At 36.2% G+C, this 19,108-nt stretch overlaps 1 protein-coding gene across 3 annotated transcripts in view; it reads left to right on the top strand.

The window, feature by feature from the left end:
• The window catches only part of ROCK1 (Rho associated coiled-coil containing protein kinase 1), an 82,731-nt gene that overhangs the window by 13,726 nt on the left and 49,897 nt on the right, over positions 1 to 19,108 (top strand). For all 3 annotated transcript variants that reach the window (XR_014616613.1, XM_084218124.1, XM_084218125.1), the window contains exon 2: positions 17,515 to 17,596. Coding sequence is in view for 2 of the 3 variants with exons in the window: in XM_084218124.1 (XP_084074250.1) it covers positions 17,515 to 17,596 (82 nt within the window). In the remaining variant the exon portion in view is untranslated. The remainder of the gene's footprint in view (positions 1 to 17,514; positions 17,597 to 19,108) is intronic.

A 19,108-nucleotide genomic window follows, 5' to 3' on the forward strand; every position in this document is an offset into this window, starting at 1 on the left:
AATCAGTGTCTGCCCGTGCTCTTCCTGTCATGAGGATGTTAAAGGATGCAGTGAGGTCTCCCCTGTCTCCTCTTCTCCAGGCCGAGCAAGCCGAGTGATCTCAGCCACTCCTTGTAAAGTCCTGAACCGTCTTGGTGGCTCTAATAGCTTTGTATCTTTCTAATAGCTTTGTATCTTTCTAATTTTGTGGCACCCAGAACTGCCCCCAGCACTTGAGTTGAGGCTGTCCCAGTGCAGAGCAGAGCAGGATAATCCCCTCTCTTGCTGGGCTGATGCTGTGCCTGATGCCCCCAGAACACACTTGGCCCTCCTGGCTGCCAGGGCACTGCTGACTCAGATTCAACTTGCCATTGTCCAGGACCCCCTGGTCCCTTCCCCTGGTGCTCCTTTTCAGCATCTTGTTCTGGTCTGTATGTACATCCAGGGCTGCCCATCCCAGGTGCAGAATTCAGCACTTGTCTTTTGTTTATGGTTTGTGGTTACCCAGCCCTCAAATGTGTTGATGTGTCTCTGCAGGGCCTCCCTGCCTTCGAGGGAGTCAACAGGTCTTTCCAATTTAGTATCACTGAAAAAATTACTTAGTATTCCTTCCAGTCCTGCATCCAGCTAATTATGAAGATGTTGATGAGCACAAGGCCCTGTGGAGGGATAGAGCCCTGCAGACCCGTGCTAGTGGCAGGTCTGATGTCACCCCGTTCTCTACACCTCTTTGTGCCTGACCCGTGAGCCAGTTGCTCACCCTCCCGTGCTGTGTTTATCCAGCTGATTGCTGGACATTTCACCTGGTAGGACACTGTGAGACAGTGCTGAAAGCTTTACTGAAATCCCAAAAGATTAGATCAGCTGGCTTCCCTTGATACTTAGGTGGGTTACTTTGTCCTAAGAGGGGAATTAAGTTTGTTGAGCAGGACTTTCCCCTCAGGAGCCCATACTGATTGTGACTCATGACTGCATTGTCCTTCAGGTGTTTTTAATACCTCCCCAAATAAACTTTCCTGTAATAGTCATTGAAGTGACATTGACAGACTTGTAGTTTCCAGGGTCATCCTTCTTGCCCTTCCTAAACTGGGACAATGTTTACCAGCTTCCAGTTAGCTGGAACCTCTCTAGATTCCGAAAATCATTAAAAAAATCATCGAGGGGGTTATCCTTTTGAGTTAAAGCTGTATTTTTCTTAAGTTCCAGAGGTTCCCACAGACAAGTAGGGAAAACTGATTTACATGGATACAGGCTTATGACTGCAAAATACTGGTTTTGGGTAAAGAAAATTAGTTTCTCTGCATGCTAATGCATATTAGTACATGAACCTAGAAATTACTGTGCTTCAATATAAGTAATTTTTTACAATGCGTTAGCTTTTTTAGTAGCACGTTTATAATGTTCATCACTCTCTTTGCATTGAATGTGTGGTAGAGAATTACTGTATTTTTAGGGGGAAAATTGTATACAAAGAGTAGCTTAATGAAATTTGATGCTTTCAATGGAAAAATGTCAGTACTGGCTGTTTGAACTGTATTGTGCATGTATATGAAGATGTAAAAATGAAGATGTATGTATTTTAAGTTGCACTTAAACTGCAGTGTCCAGTGCTCAGCTGATAATGCTCAGTAGTATAACAGGAGACTCTTCCTGTTTGCCATAGTTTCCAGTGGTGTAATTACTGGTGGAAAAGGGGGAGATCACTAAAATGCTCCATTGACCTAAGCAGTTTGAGGGTTGTAATAAATAAAGTTTATTAGTTCTCTGAAATAATTATCCTTCTTGTTAGCCTTACATACTGAGTAGGTAGTGGTTTTGTACCTTAATGAATTCATATACAACTATTGCTTGCTTTTTAAATCTGAAGGTGTGCTTAACAGATTTCCAGGAAAGCCTTTCTGTAAAAAGCTTCATTAATCACTCAAGATCATAATTAAATAAATGAATTGGATGAAAAGAAATTTCTAGTACCTTCACGCAGACTTTTATATACATATACAGTATATGTGATAAAAGTAGGAAATCATGACATTAATTTTCCTTTACAAAAAAAATCTGCAAATTCAGTTGAAGTACTCTAAGCTTCAGAAAAACTGATAGGAGTGTTTGTTTTCAATACTGTGCAATTATAATTTTCTACTCTAGATTTTGTTAGGAGGAAATTGTGGTGAGAATATTTCTGTATAATTAATGGTGACACCAAAATTACACAAGGAATAATCTATCTAAATTTTGCTAATATTGAGTTGAATTAATTTTGGTGGGACATCAAATATGTATTATTTTAAAAATATATCAGAACTTGTGGTGGTCAGTAGGTTTTACTCAGGCTTGCAGCCTGTCACAAGTGGGGTCTTCCAGGGTGGATGCTGGGCCTAATACTGTCCAGTGTCTTCCTGCATGACCTGGATGGTGGCATTAAAAGTACCCTCAATAAATTTGCTGATGACACTGAACTGAGTAGTGAGGAGACCTTTTAGAAGGAAGGGACATTTTACAGAGATCTGGACAGGCTGGGAGAGCGGGCAAGCAAGAACAGTATGAAGTTTAACAAAGTCTAGGGTAGTGTCTTACATCTGGGGTGACACAACCAAAGAGTCTGGTCCAGGCTGGGATCTGTGAGGTTGGGAGCAGCCTTGCTGACCATTGGACAACAAGGTGGGCATGAGTCAGCAGAGCATGGCTGCAGCAGCACAGACAAATTGGATCCTGGGCTGCATCTACAGCGGGGTCAGTAGCAGAGCTGGAGGTGTGGTCATTCCACTCAGTGCTGGTAAAGCCACATCTGTAGGGAGGTGTCCAGTTCTTGTTCCTGCAATTCAAGGAGAGCTCTAAGGGAGGGTCACAAAGGTGATCAAAGGGCTGGAGCGCTTGGTTTGTGAGGGAAGAGCGAAGGTGCTTCCCCAGAGAAGGCTTGGGGGACCTCATCACGATATTCCAGTACTAAAAGGATAGCTACAAAGAAGATGAAAGCTGTCTTTTCAGGAGGAGAAAAGAAGGGCCAAAGTGTACATGCTGCACTGGGAGACATTGATATACAAACAAATTTTTTACTGTGACAATAGTCAGTCATTGCAACAATGTCCTCAGAGATGTGGCAGACTCCCCTTTGGTGGAGGTTGTCAAGACTCAGCAGAGTGCTGGGCAATCTCATCAACGCTCCCTCATGTTTGAACAGTTGGACAAGGTGAACTTTTGAGGTACCACCAAATCTAGACTGTTCTGTGATCCTCTGTCTTTTTGGAGAAAGAAACTGCCTTCTCTGCAGTTTCACTGGTTGGTTTTCCCTTTGCCTTTTCCTAGCTTTGTTTCAGAGCCTCAGTGAAGCTCTCAAATCAGTGCAAGAGCATGTTTGCAGCAGTGCTAGTTAAGCAGAAAGTAATGGTACGTGCTATATGTACAAATTGTTTCCTCAGCTATCGAGGTCCCATTTTCTGACCTGTGACACTGTGCAGGATATGATATCTGTGCTGAGCACTGCAATGTAAATTTCTCTGTTAATGGCAGATCTGGTCTCATGAAGACCTGAAGACATGGAAGAAACTCAACCACAGAATGCATGCATAACAAATCTAGTTTCTAAGTGGACAAAAATATAAATTGCTGTTATTTTAAAAAATATTTTTCGCTCTAAATGATAACTCTAAATAGCAATAGTATCTGAATTTAAAAAACAAAGCATCAGGAAAAGTGGCGCCCACAGAGTTAATTTTTGTCTCTGTGACATTTAATACTCTAGAAGTTAAGATGAACTCTTATCTGGAAGGAGGGAAAGCATATTCTGAGAATTTAAACCAGCAAGTTCAAATTATCCCTTTGGATTGGAAAGATACCTCTGTTAAGGTAAGAGAAACTTGCAAAAATATCAGGAGCTAGTAGGAGTTTTGTCTAATGATGTTTCAGGTGAGATTAGTATATGTCTCCAAATTAAGAATTGGCATAGAATGAAGTTTTCAGCAAATAGGATGAGATTCTTCTTTGTGAATATGGAAGTAATACAGGTAATTTGGATATGAAAGGTTGTTGCCATATGCAGTCAGATATAGCCAAGCAACATTTAACTTTTACTAGATGAAGATAGGTAGTTTATTTGGGCATAAAATCAGGGCTGCAGGTATGCTTTAAAAAAAAAAATTGAAGTAGTTGGTTGAATCTGTATTTCTTATGGAGCCCTAAGAATTATGAAGAAAAAAAGATTTGTCTAAACTATGCTCTAATTTTAAGTGTATTTTATTTCTCAGCAGATTATTTTCATGTAATAAAACTTACAAGTACCAGAGATTCGTTTTAGAATTCCACTGTACAGTAAGACTGCTATTAGAGTTGGCTTTTAACTGAATCTATTGAACTGAACTAAGTGTCATTTTATCTTCAGAGAATAAGCAGATTAAGAAGTTTTTCAATGAGGTATGGTTAAATAAACTGGAAATTTGTCATGTCGTAATTCAGTAAGTAAAGGGACAAAATTATAAGAAGCAACCAATTTTCATATTTGTCCCGTAATTCTATATTGGAAGGAAAGGAGACCACTAAACATGTGAATGTGACATGATCTTAGAGTTGATCTACAGCAATTCAGAAAAGAGGAAATTCAGTTCTTTTCTGTTTGCTGCAAGTTACACAATGTGTAATCTTGACTGAGGCAAGTAAGGGGGATTTTAAATGTGCTTTACATGACAGTGTTAGATGAAATGCTGCATTGCTTGCCTTCTCTGAAGACTGCTCATAGAGCTTTGCCTATTTGTAATTTTGCAAGTGCAAAGGAGTTTGTTTGTTGTGTCTCTGTTGAAGTATTTGGTACTTCTTATTTCTCTTGCCAAGCAAACTGTTTGTAAAATGTGAATCTGAATGAAAGTGGTAGGTCACTTTTTAAAAAAAAATATTATTTGAAATGCTTGGTTGTGTGGGATGTGTAAATCTGTGTATAGAGAATGTATGCATGTTAGACCTTTTTTAATGTCAGATGGTTGGATTTTTCCTTTTCTAAGTCAAATTGTTTACCTGTAGTTTAGTTAAATGTAATGATAGTTTATCTCAATGCCAATGCATTTTGTTTGAATATCATGAAAGATATAACTGCCTTCTTCATTTCCTTTTGAAGTCTCTGAGGTTAGATATATTAATTTATAAAGTGACCGTGATTGGTAACAAGCATCTGTTTCCAAAATTACTGTTTCCATCCATGTTTTATGTAGTTCTTCAGAAATTTGCTCTGTGGTCCAGCAGACTTCTGGAAAGTGAAGTGCAGGACGTCTAACAAAAGTGTGACTCTAAAATCTTGAACTGATATTGCTGCTCTTAATTACATTCCAGAATATCTCATGTTGATACTTGATAGTATTTAGAAATTGAAAACCTGCTTTCCTCAGTGTTTTACAAACACAGAATTTACACGAATGGGAAGTGGCAGATACTGCCTGACCTCATTTGACATGGCCTTTGAATTAGTTGGTTTTTTAATATTTTTATATACACATACAATGTATCTCTAATCTCTTAGTTCATGTAGATTTCCAAGAAAGCAGTGCTTTTTTAATGACTTCTTTTAAAAATTAGATACTGGAAAAGTGTTCTCATAAAGCAAATCCTGGGGTAAAAATCATATAGAATTTGGATGGAAATAAAAAGTAGCCTTTCAATTCCTTTTGGTTTATTTTGTAAAAAACACATTTTTATCAGTTTTGCTCTCTGCTTAATGAGAAAGTAAATGACAGCTACTCAAAATGGTCCGTGAGATGGAGGAACAGAAAATATCACGTTAGTGGGATCTGATTTGTCTCGTGGCAGGCTTTTATGGTGTGACAAAAATATTGCTTGCCCTCATCTCCTGTAGAGATTAAGTTAATCAGCCCAGGCTCAGTCTTGCTCCCTTGTAAGGACAGGCAAGAGAGACTTTGACAAGATTCCATGGTTGTGGCAATGGTCCAGACAGCCCTGGCTCTCTTTCCTCTTGGGTTAAGATTTGTTTTCTCCCATGTTCTAAATCCAAAAGAAAATCATGCCTTTGGAGTCTGCTGTATCCTGTTTGGGGGGGGGGGTTGGTTTTCTCAGGTTCTGGAGTGCTATGGAGGAAGAATGGTATTGGGGAGGAGTTGGCTTACTCTTTTGATGTATCTGGACAAGTTGGTAGAAGAGTTGCTTTTACAGTTTTTTCTTAGTATTTTAGTATTTTCATCCTTATGATCACAGTATGTATGCTTGGTGAAAATACCCAGTGTTGTAGAAGTTGAATACCACTGTTTTTATGAAGTTCTGCTCTCCGTGTCTCATGCTTTAGCAAGTGTATTAGGAATGCATGTGTCATGCTTGAGCAATGGAAATGTTGGGGAAAAACTTCTTTCTTGGTGTATAGGGTCAGTGGCTTTAGTTTTCCTCAAACTTTAGTCTCAGAGCCTAAAAAGGAGCAAAGAAAAACGTAGTTGTATGTCCCTAACAATCTTGTAAGCATGATAAATCACAACATCTTTGGACTTCCTTGAAATGAAAAATGTTGGATCCTCTAAAGGATTTCTAACATTTTCTCTCCTCCTCTAGACTTGAAATACTGTACTTGAAAATCCCAGATAAACTGGCTTATATTGTTGCAGTATTACCTATGGTAAAATCCTTACTGATTATAATGAGACAGACTCACGGTTTGTAGAAAGCCACCCTTAAGTTTTCATGGACAGCTTTGGTTCTGTTCTGTCATTTCAGTACCAGAATGTGGAACCATGCTTTCATGTAAATTTTTGGATTTATAGTTATACCTTTCTTTTTTCACATGCAGTCCAAAGCATTCAAGACTTTAGTCATGATTCTATACTATGGTGTCAGAAAGGGTAAAAGGAGTACTTAGAGATTTGGTTTAAATCAGAGAACTGTAGAATGTTTTGGGTTGGAAGGGACCTTAAAGATCATCTAGTTCCGACCACCTTGCTATGGACAGCCGCTATCCACTAGACCAAGTTGCTAAAAGCCCTGTCCAGCTTGGCTTGAAGACTTTTGGGGATGGGGCATCCACAACTTCTCTGAAAGCATCTGTTGAGGGAGTATTTTTTGTCACTATTAGAGCCTTGTAGTCACTATTAGAACCTTGAATATATACTTAAATATCTAGTCTTAATTAAAATGGTGTTATTAGTGGCATTGTCGGTATATGCTACCATTTTTTTTTCTTCAGGTCGTTTTGAAAGAGAGCTTGTCTCTTCACACTTTTAAAAAACAGATTGTTTAAAAGTAATGGGTAAAACATGTTCTTTTAAATTTATTCTGTTAGCAGAACTGTTTTTGTTCTACTTTAACAGTGAAAATTTCCCAAAAATGTGGAAAACTTCCTGTTTTGTTCCTGTTAGTTACAAAATCCTATTAATTCTGACGAATCTTAGTGTTTGGAAATAGAAATAACTTGTCTATATCTAAAATAATTCTCATGGAATTTTTATAACCTTTTTTAAAAATAACATTAGTTGAATGTCATTTTTGTGGGTGTATTCATCATGGAAAAAAGAACAAATATAAAAAAACTTTGGGTTTATGTGAACAGACATTTTTTATTGAAAGTGAAGTTTTTCTTTTGATCAATGCATGAAAAGGTCTGTGGGCTTCACTAGGGTTTGCGATACAAAACTGCCTAACGATGCACAAATTCTTAAATAGGGTTAAGTTCTCGTTTAGTTGCATATTTCAAATATCTGCTTGACGTGTGATTGCTTGTGCTGGAATGTTTATTGCAGAAATGTAGAGCTCTGACAGGAGATTGCGCAATCAAAGAAGCTTCTCAGAGTTGATTCCTTGCTTTGGTTGTGCTCAACTTCCCATATTTTTTGTTTTGCAGATTGGTTAGCATGTGACACTAAGGAAAGGCATACTGCTTTACAAATCACTATTTCAGTTTTTTTAGTATAATTCTTTCACAATCTTCATTTCTGGACTTCTCTCATAGCTATTTGCCTCTAATTGTGGAAGTGTTTTGACTTGCAGAGTTTTAAGGAAGGATTTCCCTTTTAGTGGTGGGGAAGGGGAGATTTTGAGCAGTGTTTCCTGACTGCTAGAAAAATTATGATGTTCTCACTCTTTCTTGAAAAGTTATTCAATTAATTGTCTGTGCTCTGTTTAAAAAATTAAGTACTTTTGTTCTCAGCGTCTGTTTCCAGTCCCCAGATTATTTTTCTGTGGGGTGGATTTTATTACTACCAGAGGGCTTTTTTTCCTTGATGCACCTTTTTAGAGTCTTTTTGTAAAGCATAATTATTTAATTAATGTAATCTCCAAGACCAGGTTGCCAAAGCTAAAGAGAAAACTTCCCTTTTCATTATTGTATAGTTTATTGTTAATGTCTGTAGTTAGCATTTAGTTATGTTTGCAGCAAACATAATCCAGGTCAGGTGACAGCAGGTTCAGTATGGCTGCTAAGGTATTGTTGCTTTACAGAAAAATTAGTATCCTTTCCAGTGACTTATTATATTGCATACTTTGATGGCAATATTTTTTGTTTGTTTGTTTTTGATAGCAGAGGTATCACTTTTCAGGCAGAAGCATGGTGGGAGAGCTAGAAGCAGCAATTTAAGCTATTGATGGGAGAACTGAAGCTAGTTTTAGTGTAATGTAGAGCTAAGAGATCTAAAGTTGCTTTACGTATTTGACAGCTTTTACAAGAGCTAAAGCAATTTTATTTATGTTGTTTGCAATAACTCCTATGAACATGTTGGTGTCTTGCTAATTCACATCTTGCCCAAGTGACTAAGGCTTACTTTCTGAAGTCAGGTTTCATGGATACCTGCCTGGAAAAAAATATGGGAGGCAGACAGCAATTTCCTAGGCAACAGATGTGGAGGGGGTTCTGTTTCCTTTGGTAAATACCACTATTTCCTAATGGAGTTGTGCAGTTTCGTTTCTTTTGTTGAAGTCTTTACTTGACTCCTTGCAGGTTGCTGCAAAAGAAGCCTTAGACTTTTGAGCTGGGACTGGACCAGTTTGTCTTCATTCTTTCCTATCTCTGATCTGTCTTTATACATTTTGTCGAAGGGAAGTTATGTACCAGTATTTGCATCCATAGTGTTAATTTTTATCCATGTTACTTTTGCTTTCTAATGAGCGTTTCTTAGAGTGTTGACTCCCATTGATCTAAATTGGTAGTTTTGAGTGTTTGTGTTTCAAATGAAAAGGTTGGGACTCCCAAATCAGAACAGCAGATCTCTCTGCTGCCTGTGGAAGAATCTGCCCTCACAGGATAACCAAGAAAGCTGTGGGGACCTCAAAGAGCGTTTGCTGATATAATTTACAAGTGATGTTTGGCTTTAAAAAAAAAAAAAAAAGTAGTTATATCTTAGTTGAGGGAACAGGGCTCGCCTTGTATTTTTGGTTAGCACCATAACTTTGAGAAGTGGAAAGGACGTAAAGTCACTTTTTTCCACCACAAGGTATTTCTGTGGATAGCGTGTCAGGTTGTCTGCTCATCTCCAGTTGCAGTTGTTACCATAGCTGGGAACTCTAGACCTGTGAGGCATTTCCTAATGTCAAGTGCTGCAGTGGCTGTGGAATGCTGCTTCCATGGTGATAAACATCAGTCAGTGCTCCTGACCAGGACTCCTACTTCTTCTAACACTATTTTAATATATATGTTTTAGGTGTACTTGTGTTAATCACATTTAGTACAGTTTTCTTGAAAAGGGCGGTTTTAAAAAGCTGTACTTGCGCTTTATTTAATTCTAGTGTTAGTTCAAACATGGTTTGATAAATCATTTAAACCTAAAGTAGGCTATCTATTTTCTTATTTTCTACACATTAAAATATAAAGAATCTCTGTAGTCTTTCAGTTAATTCTACAACTGTGTTAGTCTTTTTATGTAAAGCATTCTTTCATGGTAGAATGTGCCACATTTGTTATAGAAGCTTTGAAGTTTGTAAAATTGTCCACAGAGCATATTAACCGATGCAAGGGAACCTTTTTTAAGGAAATGAAGCTTCAAGGATCCAGCGGTCTCACTTGCTGTGAAATGAATCAGTATAATTTGACTTAATGGCAATCGGGTTTTACTCCCATTTCACATCTTCCTGAACTATTTTCAAATTATATGTACCTGTTTTCTGCCTAGATTTTACTGAATATATTCTTGGTGCTATATTGGTCTGCGTTCATCATCCTTGAAGATACTGCTCTCTCAGCGGATAGTTCCTAACGATGCAATACTAAGTGGAATTAATTCTGATGACAAATTGAAATAATAAAGCAGTAATGTAATAAATTGATATTTGGATGTAAAGACTATTGACTACAAGAAATTATGCTATTGTAGTAAAATTAATGTTGTAATATAGTGTTAGAATTTGGAGTGGAAAGAAAGACCCACTGAGATACATTTTCTGGAACACATCTTAAAACAGTGTCAGTTTTCCATAATTTTAGGCATAAAATAGTTTCACAAATAGGTGTCATTCAGAACAGATCTAGTGATTCAAGATTTCTCCATGTAGTCAGTGGACAGAGAGGGGCTCTGGTGTGAAGGATCTATGACTTAGCCTCTGTTTTAGCAAAAGACTGAGGCGTGTAGTGGGTACTGGCAGTACTCCTGCGTGCTTACTGTATATAGGTTGATTTCACAGATTTGCGCTACATTTTGTTTTAGTTTATTTTAGGAGATGCTTCAGGTGGTGAGATCCATTGCTGAAGTGACAAAACAGCAACACCCAGAAGTGCATGTGAAAAAAAATTACTACTTATATGTGTATCTGTCTTGTAGACTTGTACCTGAGGTTTCCTAAAGTGCTAATATGGATATAAGAATATTGAGAGGCCTTTTGGCTCTGATGTTAGTTTCAGTGGGTATTTTGATGTATGTGTTTGTGTATATCAGTATAATTTGAGATATCTGTATTGATTTATAATCTGATGAGTCATGTAGGAAATGCATATTCCAGGAATTTGTCAGTGCAAGTGTTGAACAGCTACTGTTTGAACAGAAGTACATGTACTTATACATGGAAGCACACAGAATGCGGGGGAAGTTTGCAATTACACTTGGAATAACCCTTTAAAAACGTCAAAATGAAAGCAATAGTCCATACTGCTTTCAATAATGCTGCCTTGAAGTTTCAAGATCTTATTCAGTTGTTAAATCTTCACTGAGTCAAACTCTTGCTCTTCATTGAGTTAACACACCCCCCCAATATTTCTGTTTGAAAGGCTATCTGTTTAAGCAAATTTGCAAGAACTCCTAGGAGTATTGCAGGATACTAGGGAGAAAGGAGCTCTGTAGAGTTCTGTCGTGCTGGGTGATGAATCAAGGGCCTTTTACCAGGCTCACATGTCAGTTTGTGTACTTTGCCTGCTCTAACAATTTAATGAAAATTCTTAAGTGAAGTGCCTTAATTCTGTCTACATATTCTTGTCCACTTTAAAGATGAAGTGTTAAATTGCAGTTTTCTCTTACTTGGACAGCAAAATTAATGAGTGTGATTAACTTAAAACTTAGCGGGATCTTTTGTGTACTTGATTAGAGATAGATAAATGTAGCACTATTGGCATAGTTGACCAGAGAATTACGTGACAGGATGTTATTGCGAATTATGATGAACATGTGCAAAATAAGGTGAGTCAGATTTTTTGATTTGATAGTAAGGGGGGGGGAGATCATAGTGCTATAGAGATAGGAAAATGGCTACAATATAGGGAACCAAAATACAAATTGTTAAGAGTTGTAGATTTTAAGGCTTACTTTTGTCTATTAAAAAAAAGGAGGAGTGGCAAAGAGTTTAAACTTGGATAACTGCCAGTCTGTCCAAGGAATGCAAATTTTGTATGCTGGTAGTACTCATTAAGTATTTTTTAGTGCTTTGAATACTAAATAAATAGTAAAATAATTGTCTCAATAACAAAGTTTCAACTGAATTTCATATATTTTTATTTGTGCTAGATGATACTGTGTCATAATGAAATGTGTATAAATAAAATTTAAAAACATATAAATGCTATAATTGTAACCTGATAATGTTGATCATTTATTGCATTTTCTACTTCATATCACTTATGAATCATGAGATATGTTTGCTAAATTGGAATTGGTTGATAGTGTATATTTTCAAATATCCCTATAAAATTAATATTAATTCAAACATCTGAATGAAACTGGCATTACATAATTGTAGTGAGTTTTGAAATTAGGGAATGTATTTGCAGAGTGAAGAAATCTAGTATAGGCATAGTAGTACTGGCAGTTTGATTGGCATTAAAACTTTGGAAGTAGGTATAGATCAAAATTTGTGAAAAATCCAGTTAATGTGAGACTGCTTAAGACAGAAAGAAAACCAGTCCATTTTAGATTAATCTAATGAAAAGAAGTTAACATAACAACCTGAGAAATTCAGCCTTAATAGATTGTGTAGTTAATGTACGTGTTAATAGTAAGTTTTATGTTACAGCATTCTGTATTTTTAGAACAGGTGAAGGGAAAGTAATGGCAAAGGCTGTTGGACTTGGCTACTTGTATGAATAGATGAATAGCTGGTGACCAGTCTATTCAAAACAGATTGGTAATGAAGTTTAACAGGTGTGTGGTATTTCAGAGTCATAAGGGATATAAAATGGTGAATAATGATCAGTTTTTGATGGTAGAGCAGTAAAAATTAAAGATCTAGCAAGTCAAAGAAGAAATTAATAATTTGTGCCTGTCTGATTAAAAGTGGTAGGTAAAATTCATCTTTGAATGTTGGTTGAATGCATAGGAGAAAAACCTCTCATCTTTATGGGCTTAGCTTATGTTGAACTAGCTTTGATTTGTAATGCCTAGTTTTGTGAAAGAATCAATCTAGTACACAGTGACTATAAAAACTAAGGAGATATTTCAGTGAAGAATTGAAAATATAATGAAGCACAGAACAGGAACTGTTGTAATGCATCGTGTACTTACAGTGTGCTCACAACCTAAACACAACATGAAGTTTCTCCACATGTGCCCCAGTTAAAAAGTACATGGTAGAAATAACAAATCATCAGAGGGTGCTGATGGTGGGAATTGAAATAACTTTCATACAAGGATAATTGGAAGAGAGTTGGCCAGTGGTGAAACACTGCAAGTGTGTAAAGCTGTGTCTTGGGGGAGGTGGGTTAAGAGTCATTGTCCCTTTTTTGGCTGAAGAGTGGTAAGCTTGAGATGAGGTACACTTTTGTATATCCTGTAGGTGGTGGAATTCATATCTGTGCAATGCTGTAAATGCAACGGAGGAAGCATTTAGACAAAAATCACCAAAGAAAATGTTGCTTAGAAAATTCTTGTCATAGTTGACAAAATGACAGTCAACTGTGACAGTGCCATTTCTGGCTCACACATACAGCTGAGCAATGGTTGCTCATATCCTCTTTTCTGGGCATTCTTACTGTCACCTCCAGAGCCAGTCTATGCATCTAGACTGACCTTTGGTTTTATTCCATATAACTATACCTTTTAAACTTTTAAGCATGGTGTACTAATGAATGAAATTCAACCAACAGAATATGTGGAATTGTTGGTTTCATAAGGAAGAACTCTGCATGTTGTAATGACTCCGTAGTGTGCCCTCTTTAAAATTGAAGGATAAAATGATGTCTTTTAAACAGATAATGAAACTATTGATGATTTCATTGAATGAATGTGATATAGAAAAGGCTGTATCAGACCATGAAACTGACTGACGAACATTAGAGATTAAGTTTTTTCCCTGTTCTTTTTTTAATCACCTCTGAAATACTGATTACCATGTAAGTGGAGGTATAAACCAATTTATTTTAGGAATCTAATTTAATTTCAGTAATATAATGTAGTAAAAGGAAAATGTCTGTGTAGACCTGAAAACTAAACAGGAAAATTGCTCTGTAATGACAAAATAAGTAGAACTTATGTTAGCTGAAAATACCTCTAAGCCACAATATATGTTTCCAAGAAGTATGGAATGTGCTGTATTTAAAGAAGATACATACTAAAAATACATGGCACCCATCCAAGTGGAGGAAAAAGCCATCATAAAATTGAGGCTGTCTTGTTTTAATATAGTGCCAGGAACTACTGGAGGTATGGTTGCCTGTTATAATGACGTCTTGTCATCCTTTAAGAGAAGAGTATGGCTGCTATAAGTCTATGATGGAAAGATGATGTCCCTTCCCTTCTGTCTTGGCAAAAAAATCAGATGACATATTGAAAGATTGACCAAGATGGAATGAGGAAAGCTGAGAGATGAGCTATCTCAGCAGCCACTGGCAATAATGATTATTCTCAATTAACCCTTTTTCTGCAAGCCATTATTTCTGCAACTACATGGTATGTTCCCACCTCTCTGACCCGCTCCACTTTGAACCAGCACTCGCTTTGAGCTTGTGGACTCCTCCCTGTTTGTCCACTAGTGATACTATTTAAAAATAGCTGTGCTTCTGTGCTTCCTTTTGTGCTGGGACAGCTTGTAGTGTTTGCAAGTTCTTCTGCTTTAGCTAATGTAAGTGAAATAGGCTGTTTCATATTTTCTGTTATACACTAGGTATCCTAAGTATTTTACTTTCATTAATTATGATTCTATAAAATTGCTTCAAGCTTAGTCTTGCATTTGCAGTCTGACACTGAAATAATGCCAAGATCTTTTTTTTCTTCAGAAATTTAACTTCACTTGAAGAAAATAATTATTTTGAGAGTTAAGGATTTGTAAGTCTCTTGATTATAGAATATCACCCATCCTTACATTTTTTTAATGAAAGTTTTGAACCAGGTTAGTTTGTTCTCTGGATACGGTAGGGAAGGGGAGCTGATTCTTGAAGAACCTTTTAAATAAGCAATTCTTGGCATGTAGTTTCTTTAGATAGTGTTTGCATGATCTTGAAATATGATTTGAAATGAATGGAAGATCAAGAACTTAAATCTGTATTTCAGAGTTGTTAAGTATTTTAATTGATAAAGTTCATATCTAAGAACTGGAAGGGGAAGAACAGAACAGGAAACATTGTACATGGTGAATTGTGAATTAAACAGTATTGAAATTTGCTTTTGCTTGTTAAAAGAGAATTTGTATACTTTACCCCATCTTTAAATTAAAACTTTTAAAAATAACACAACAAAATACCTAACATGCCTGAGACACTTTAGGAAACCATGAAGTTTTCTGTACTTTATGCTTCTTTAGGTATGGGCTTATATTTTAGTATTTTGAAAGAAAAAGTATGATACAAAAGTAAGATTAATGTTATGAATTTAAACATATTACCATTTTTTTGTATATTTTTGTATTTGGTGTTTAAAACCTCTCTTTCCATAAAGTAAAAGAGTGAATTTTGCCTTTTGAAGCAAGCCCTGAATTGAAACAGATAATTGCACAACCCCAGAGCCAACCAGGATTTGAGAATTTTGTGCTTCTGCTTGGCGTGGGTCAGCTTTGTGTTAGCTGTGAACCTGGACAAATCAATTGACTCTACAGATTGGAAGGCTTCACAGCAGATTGAACCCCAGATTTTGACGGTTCATTGCCATTTCTAATTTGCTTTTAAAAATCACTGGATGGGACCCAGCAGCCTCCTTCCTAGCTGGTGTTTTCCTGCTGCTTCAGACAGCATGGAGATAAATGCACAGAAGCTGCTGGTGGACTTTTTACTGCTGTGCAAGCAGTTATCACATGGTTCTCCCTTAAATTTATTCAAAAGAATCAAAGAATTTAATTTTTTTCCTGGATTTCCTGGATATTTACCATGTGTCTTTGGAAAAGGTGTCTTCTATTACTTTGCAAAGTTTGTAAATTACAGTTATCCTGCCTGCGTAGCTTTATTTCTGCATCTGTCTTGAGTCCAAATTGTTGTTGGACTCGTACTCTATTATTTCTACTACTGACTGCTTTAATGTTGTTTCCTTGCTATTTGCTTTCTTTTTTCATCATCAGTGTCAGTCCAAAAAGATGATCCTTTAATGCACAAGATGCAAAACCTGACTTTATTTTGGAGAAGTGAAATACTGTGATGCTTTTCTTGATTTGTATTGTTTTCATTTTACCATTTCTTAGTTCAAAATGAGCCACTGTAGGCAGAGGTAGCTTAAAAAAGGAAAATGTTTTTATGAAATTGACATTTTTAATAATATCCAGCCTTTAAAGTAATTCTGATTATCCTTGCAGGTACCCATTTTCAAATTCTAGCATGATTTTACAGCTTATTCTTATTATATTTGAAGTAAATAATTTCTATCTTGCATACTTTAAAAGTGAGGACTGCAAGCCAAGAAAGAATTTTGATTTTGATAGCACTTGGGATTTTTTATAGTTAAAAGTCAGTCGTAAAGACTGAGGTGAAAAATAGGTTTGAATTTGAAGTGAAAGATCAAAGACTAATATTTCAGTCTAAATCAAATGTGTTCTCAACTATATATTCATGGAAAATAAGCTTCCAAAAACCTTATGCTCTAGCTTTTGTTCAGGCATAGTTACTTGATGTACTTAGCAAAGACTGATGGCTCAGTTTTCAATCCTGAAAAAAGGATAGAAAAATCCTTTTAAAAGCCGAAAGCAATCAAATTAGGTCTAGTCAGATCTGAACTGACCAGATCAAAGATATGTCTGGTCTAATATCTCACTTCAAGCAGGTTAAAAATAGGTAACATAAACACCTAGCTATAAATGGACAAGTAAATAACAGTACATCTCTGGCATGCTTTGGTAGCATCCATCAATTTGTATTTTAAGACCTTTGTCTCTGTTTTTGCAGTTGTCACTTACCTGAGAGAGAGAGGACTCCCTAGTGCACTTTGATTCTTTATTACCTAATTCCTAGAATACTTGTGCATTTTTCAGTTGAAGCCATATCTGTGGTTTTCAGCCAAAAAACTGGGTTTAGTCTTTTTCCAAGAAGATGCTACCCACTGAAGAGTCATTTATACCTAGTAACAAACTTAGACTTAAACTGTAAGTGTCAGAGTTCACAGCACTTAACGAGACCTTAAAACTACCTCCTTCTTCATTGTGTTTTTCTATTGGGTTTTCTGATGGTGTTTGGTTTGCTTTTGTTTATAGGGATGTATGCTGTGGTAATGGTGCCAGATGGGCTTGTGGCTGTTTGTTTCTAGATTTAAGTAGGAGTGTATAAAGTCAACATCTTGTTCATGAGAATTCACATGGAATTCAATGGATAAAATGCAGGGGTTTGATTCTGTGAATTAAATTACCATCTTTGTTCTATTTGCCAGTTGCCATTTCATGTTCAAGTGCCTACTGTGTGATGCATTGTGACTTTTTAATATTACTGAACTTCATTAGAACTGCTATTTGGCTTTTTTTGTATTTGGAAGAAGTAATTATTTTCATGTAAGTATGGAGCTAATTAAGGTAATAATACATAGAATCATGTGGAATTAAATTTTGATGAGTCCTGTGGAAGTGAAGGAGTAACAGCTGTTTCACATAAGTGCTAACAGTCATTAAATAAATGTGAATGATTTCATTTGCATGGAAGATTGATAGGGACAACTGTTTTTTTAACTTGGCTCTTTAGTTAGCAGCATGTGTAATTATTTTTTCAAATACTTAATTTTGCTTGTTGTTTGTTTGTTTTTTTTTCAGGATGGATTAGATGCTTTGGTATATGACTTGGATTTTCCTGCCTTAAGAAAAAACAAGAACATTGATAACTTCTTAAACAGGTGTAAGTATTTAATGTTTAATTTACTAAATAACAGAAGTGTGCAATATCAAAAATAAAACACCTGTTCTAGCTCTTTGAAAGGCAGCTAGGGGTTTGGAGTGCATTGAGTTTTTGGGTGCAAGTTTTTTTGGGTGCAAGAGTCTTATTTATTTATTTCCCACTGAGAAGTGACAGCTGCCTATGCAAATCTCATCCCCAGCAATTGATTGTCCAATCTGTTGCCCCTGTAAATGGCCTTGTCTGATGTGGCACAAAGCCTTTTAAGAGAAAGGCCTCTTGTCTTTGTTAGGGCAACTCCCTGGATTCCCATAACTTGTGTTCTATTTTCATGTGCTAGGATATCATAAGCAATTAACAGTAAACTGGCATAGTGATGTGTACAATGTCATGGAATCATATTAAATATTTGTTCACTAACAGAATTGGAGCATTACTATGTAAGCTTTTGGGTTTTTAGTATAAAAGGTCTCTTTTCATGAAAATCTTAATACTGCATAGGTAATGCATTTACTTGTGTATGCGGCTGATGTGTCTGCAGTATTCTCTGCAAAATTCTCAGTATTTTTCCACTGCAAGATTTCCTGCACATTATACTATATAATAACGTTTTAAAATAGTAAAGTTGATTTTTTAAATAGAAATAATAGTTCCATAATTTTCATAATTAAAAAATCAGGATACAAACAAAGAAAACCCCAGAAAAGGCATTCATGAATCAAAACTTTTCTGAAGGCTGCCAAACTGGCAAATTCTGAAGATTGTGGCAGAAATGTTTGCTGGTTGAAGACTTGCTTCTGCCTGTAGACTAAATGGGCAAAAATTGAAATTAAGCTAATACTGTTAGATTTTTACAGGCTTAAGCAATTCAATTCTATAATAAATGTTTTTTGTGGTAAATATTAAGTAATTTGTCTAAAATAATTTTTGTCTTTGCTTTGAAATTTATATGGTTTTTTTTTTGTTTCCACGGTGTTTTCAAATGGTTTATTGGGTGCAAGTGTAACCTGTGATAGTGAATTTGTGGTGCTTATTTTATATTAATCTCCATTTGTGTGAATATTTGGGTCCACTAGATCTGTTTGATGGCTCATTTGCATGTAAGCTGGTTACTGAAAGCCTAAGCTCAAATGTTCTGTTTAACTTTTCACAGTTCAAACTGTATTGATACCGTATGCTGAGTTATATGCACATTTTGTATAATCAGTTATTTACTGAGAAGGTGTGGTGAAACTCTTGGAGAAAAGAGAAATTGTGTCAGGCAAAGGAAATACTCGTTGCAACAGAGAATTTGAATGTAATTTTTATGAGTAGTGAAATCATTACTGAGTCTCAAAAAGCTTTACTTCTGCAGTAGGGGCTGAGTGAAAGAAAACTTTTACATTTACAACCTGATAATGAATATCTTTTAGGTATAAATTATATACTGTGTAAGATGTGACCTGAAGTAATCTGAAGGTGGAGAACAGAACACATTAGTTCCCTTCAAACTGCCTTTGAAACATTAACTTGCAG

Source organism: Fringilla coelebs, assembly GCF_963513975.1.
Source record: "Fringilla coelebs genome assembly, chromosome: 1".
In the NCBI taxonomy this organism is placed as follows: domain Eukaryota; kingdom Metazoa; phylum Chordata; class Aves; order Passeriformes; family Fringillidae; genus Fringilla; species Fringilla coelebs.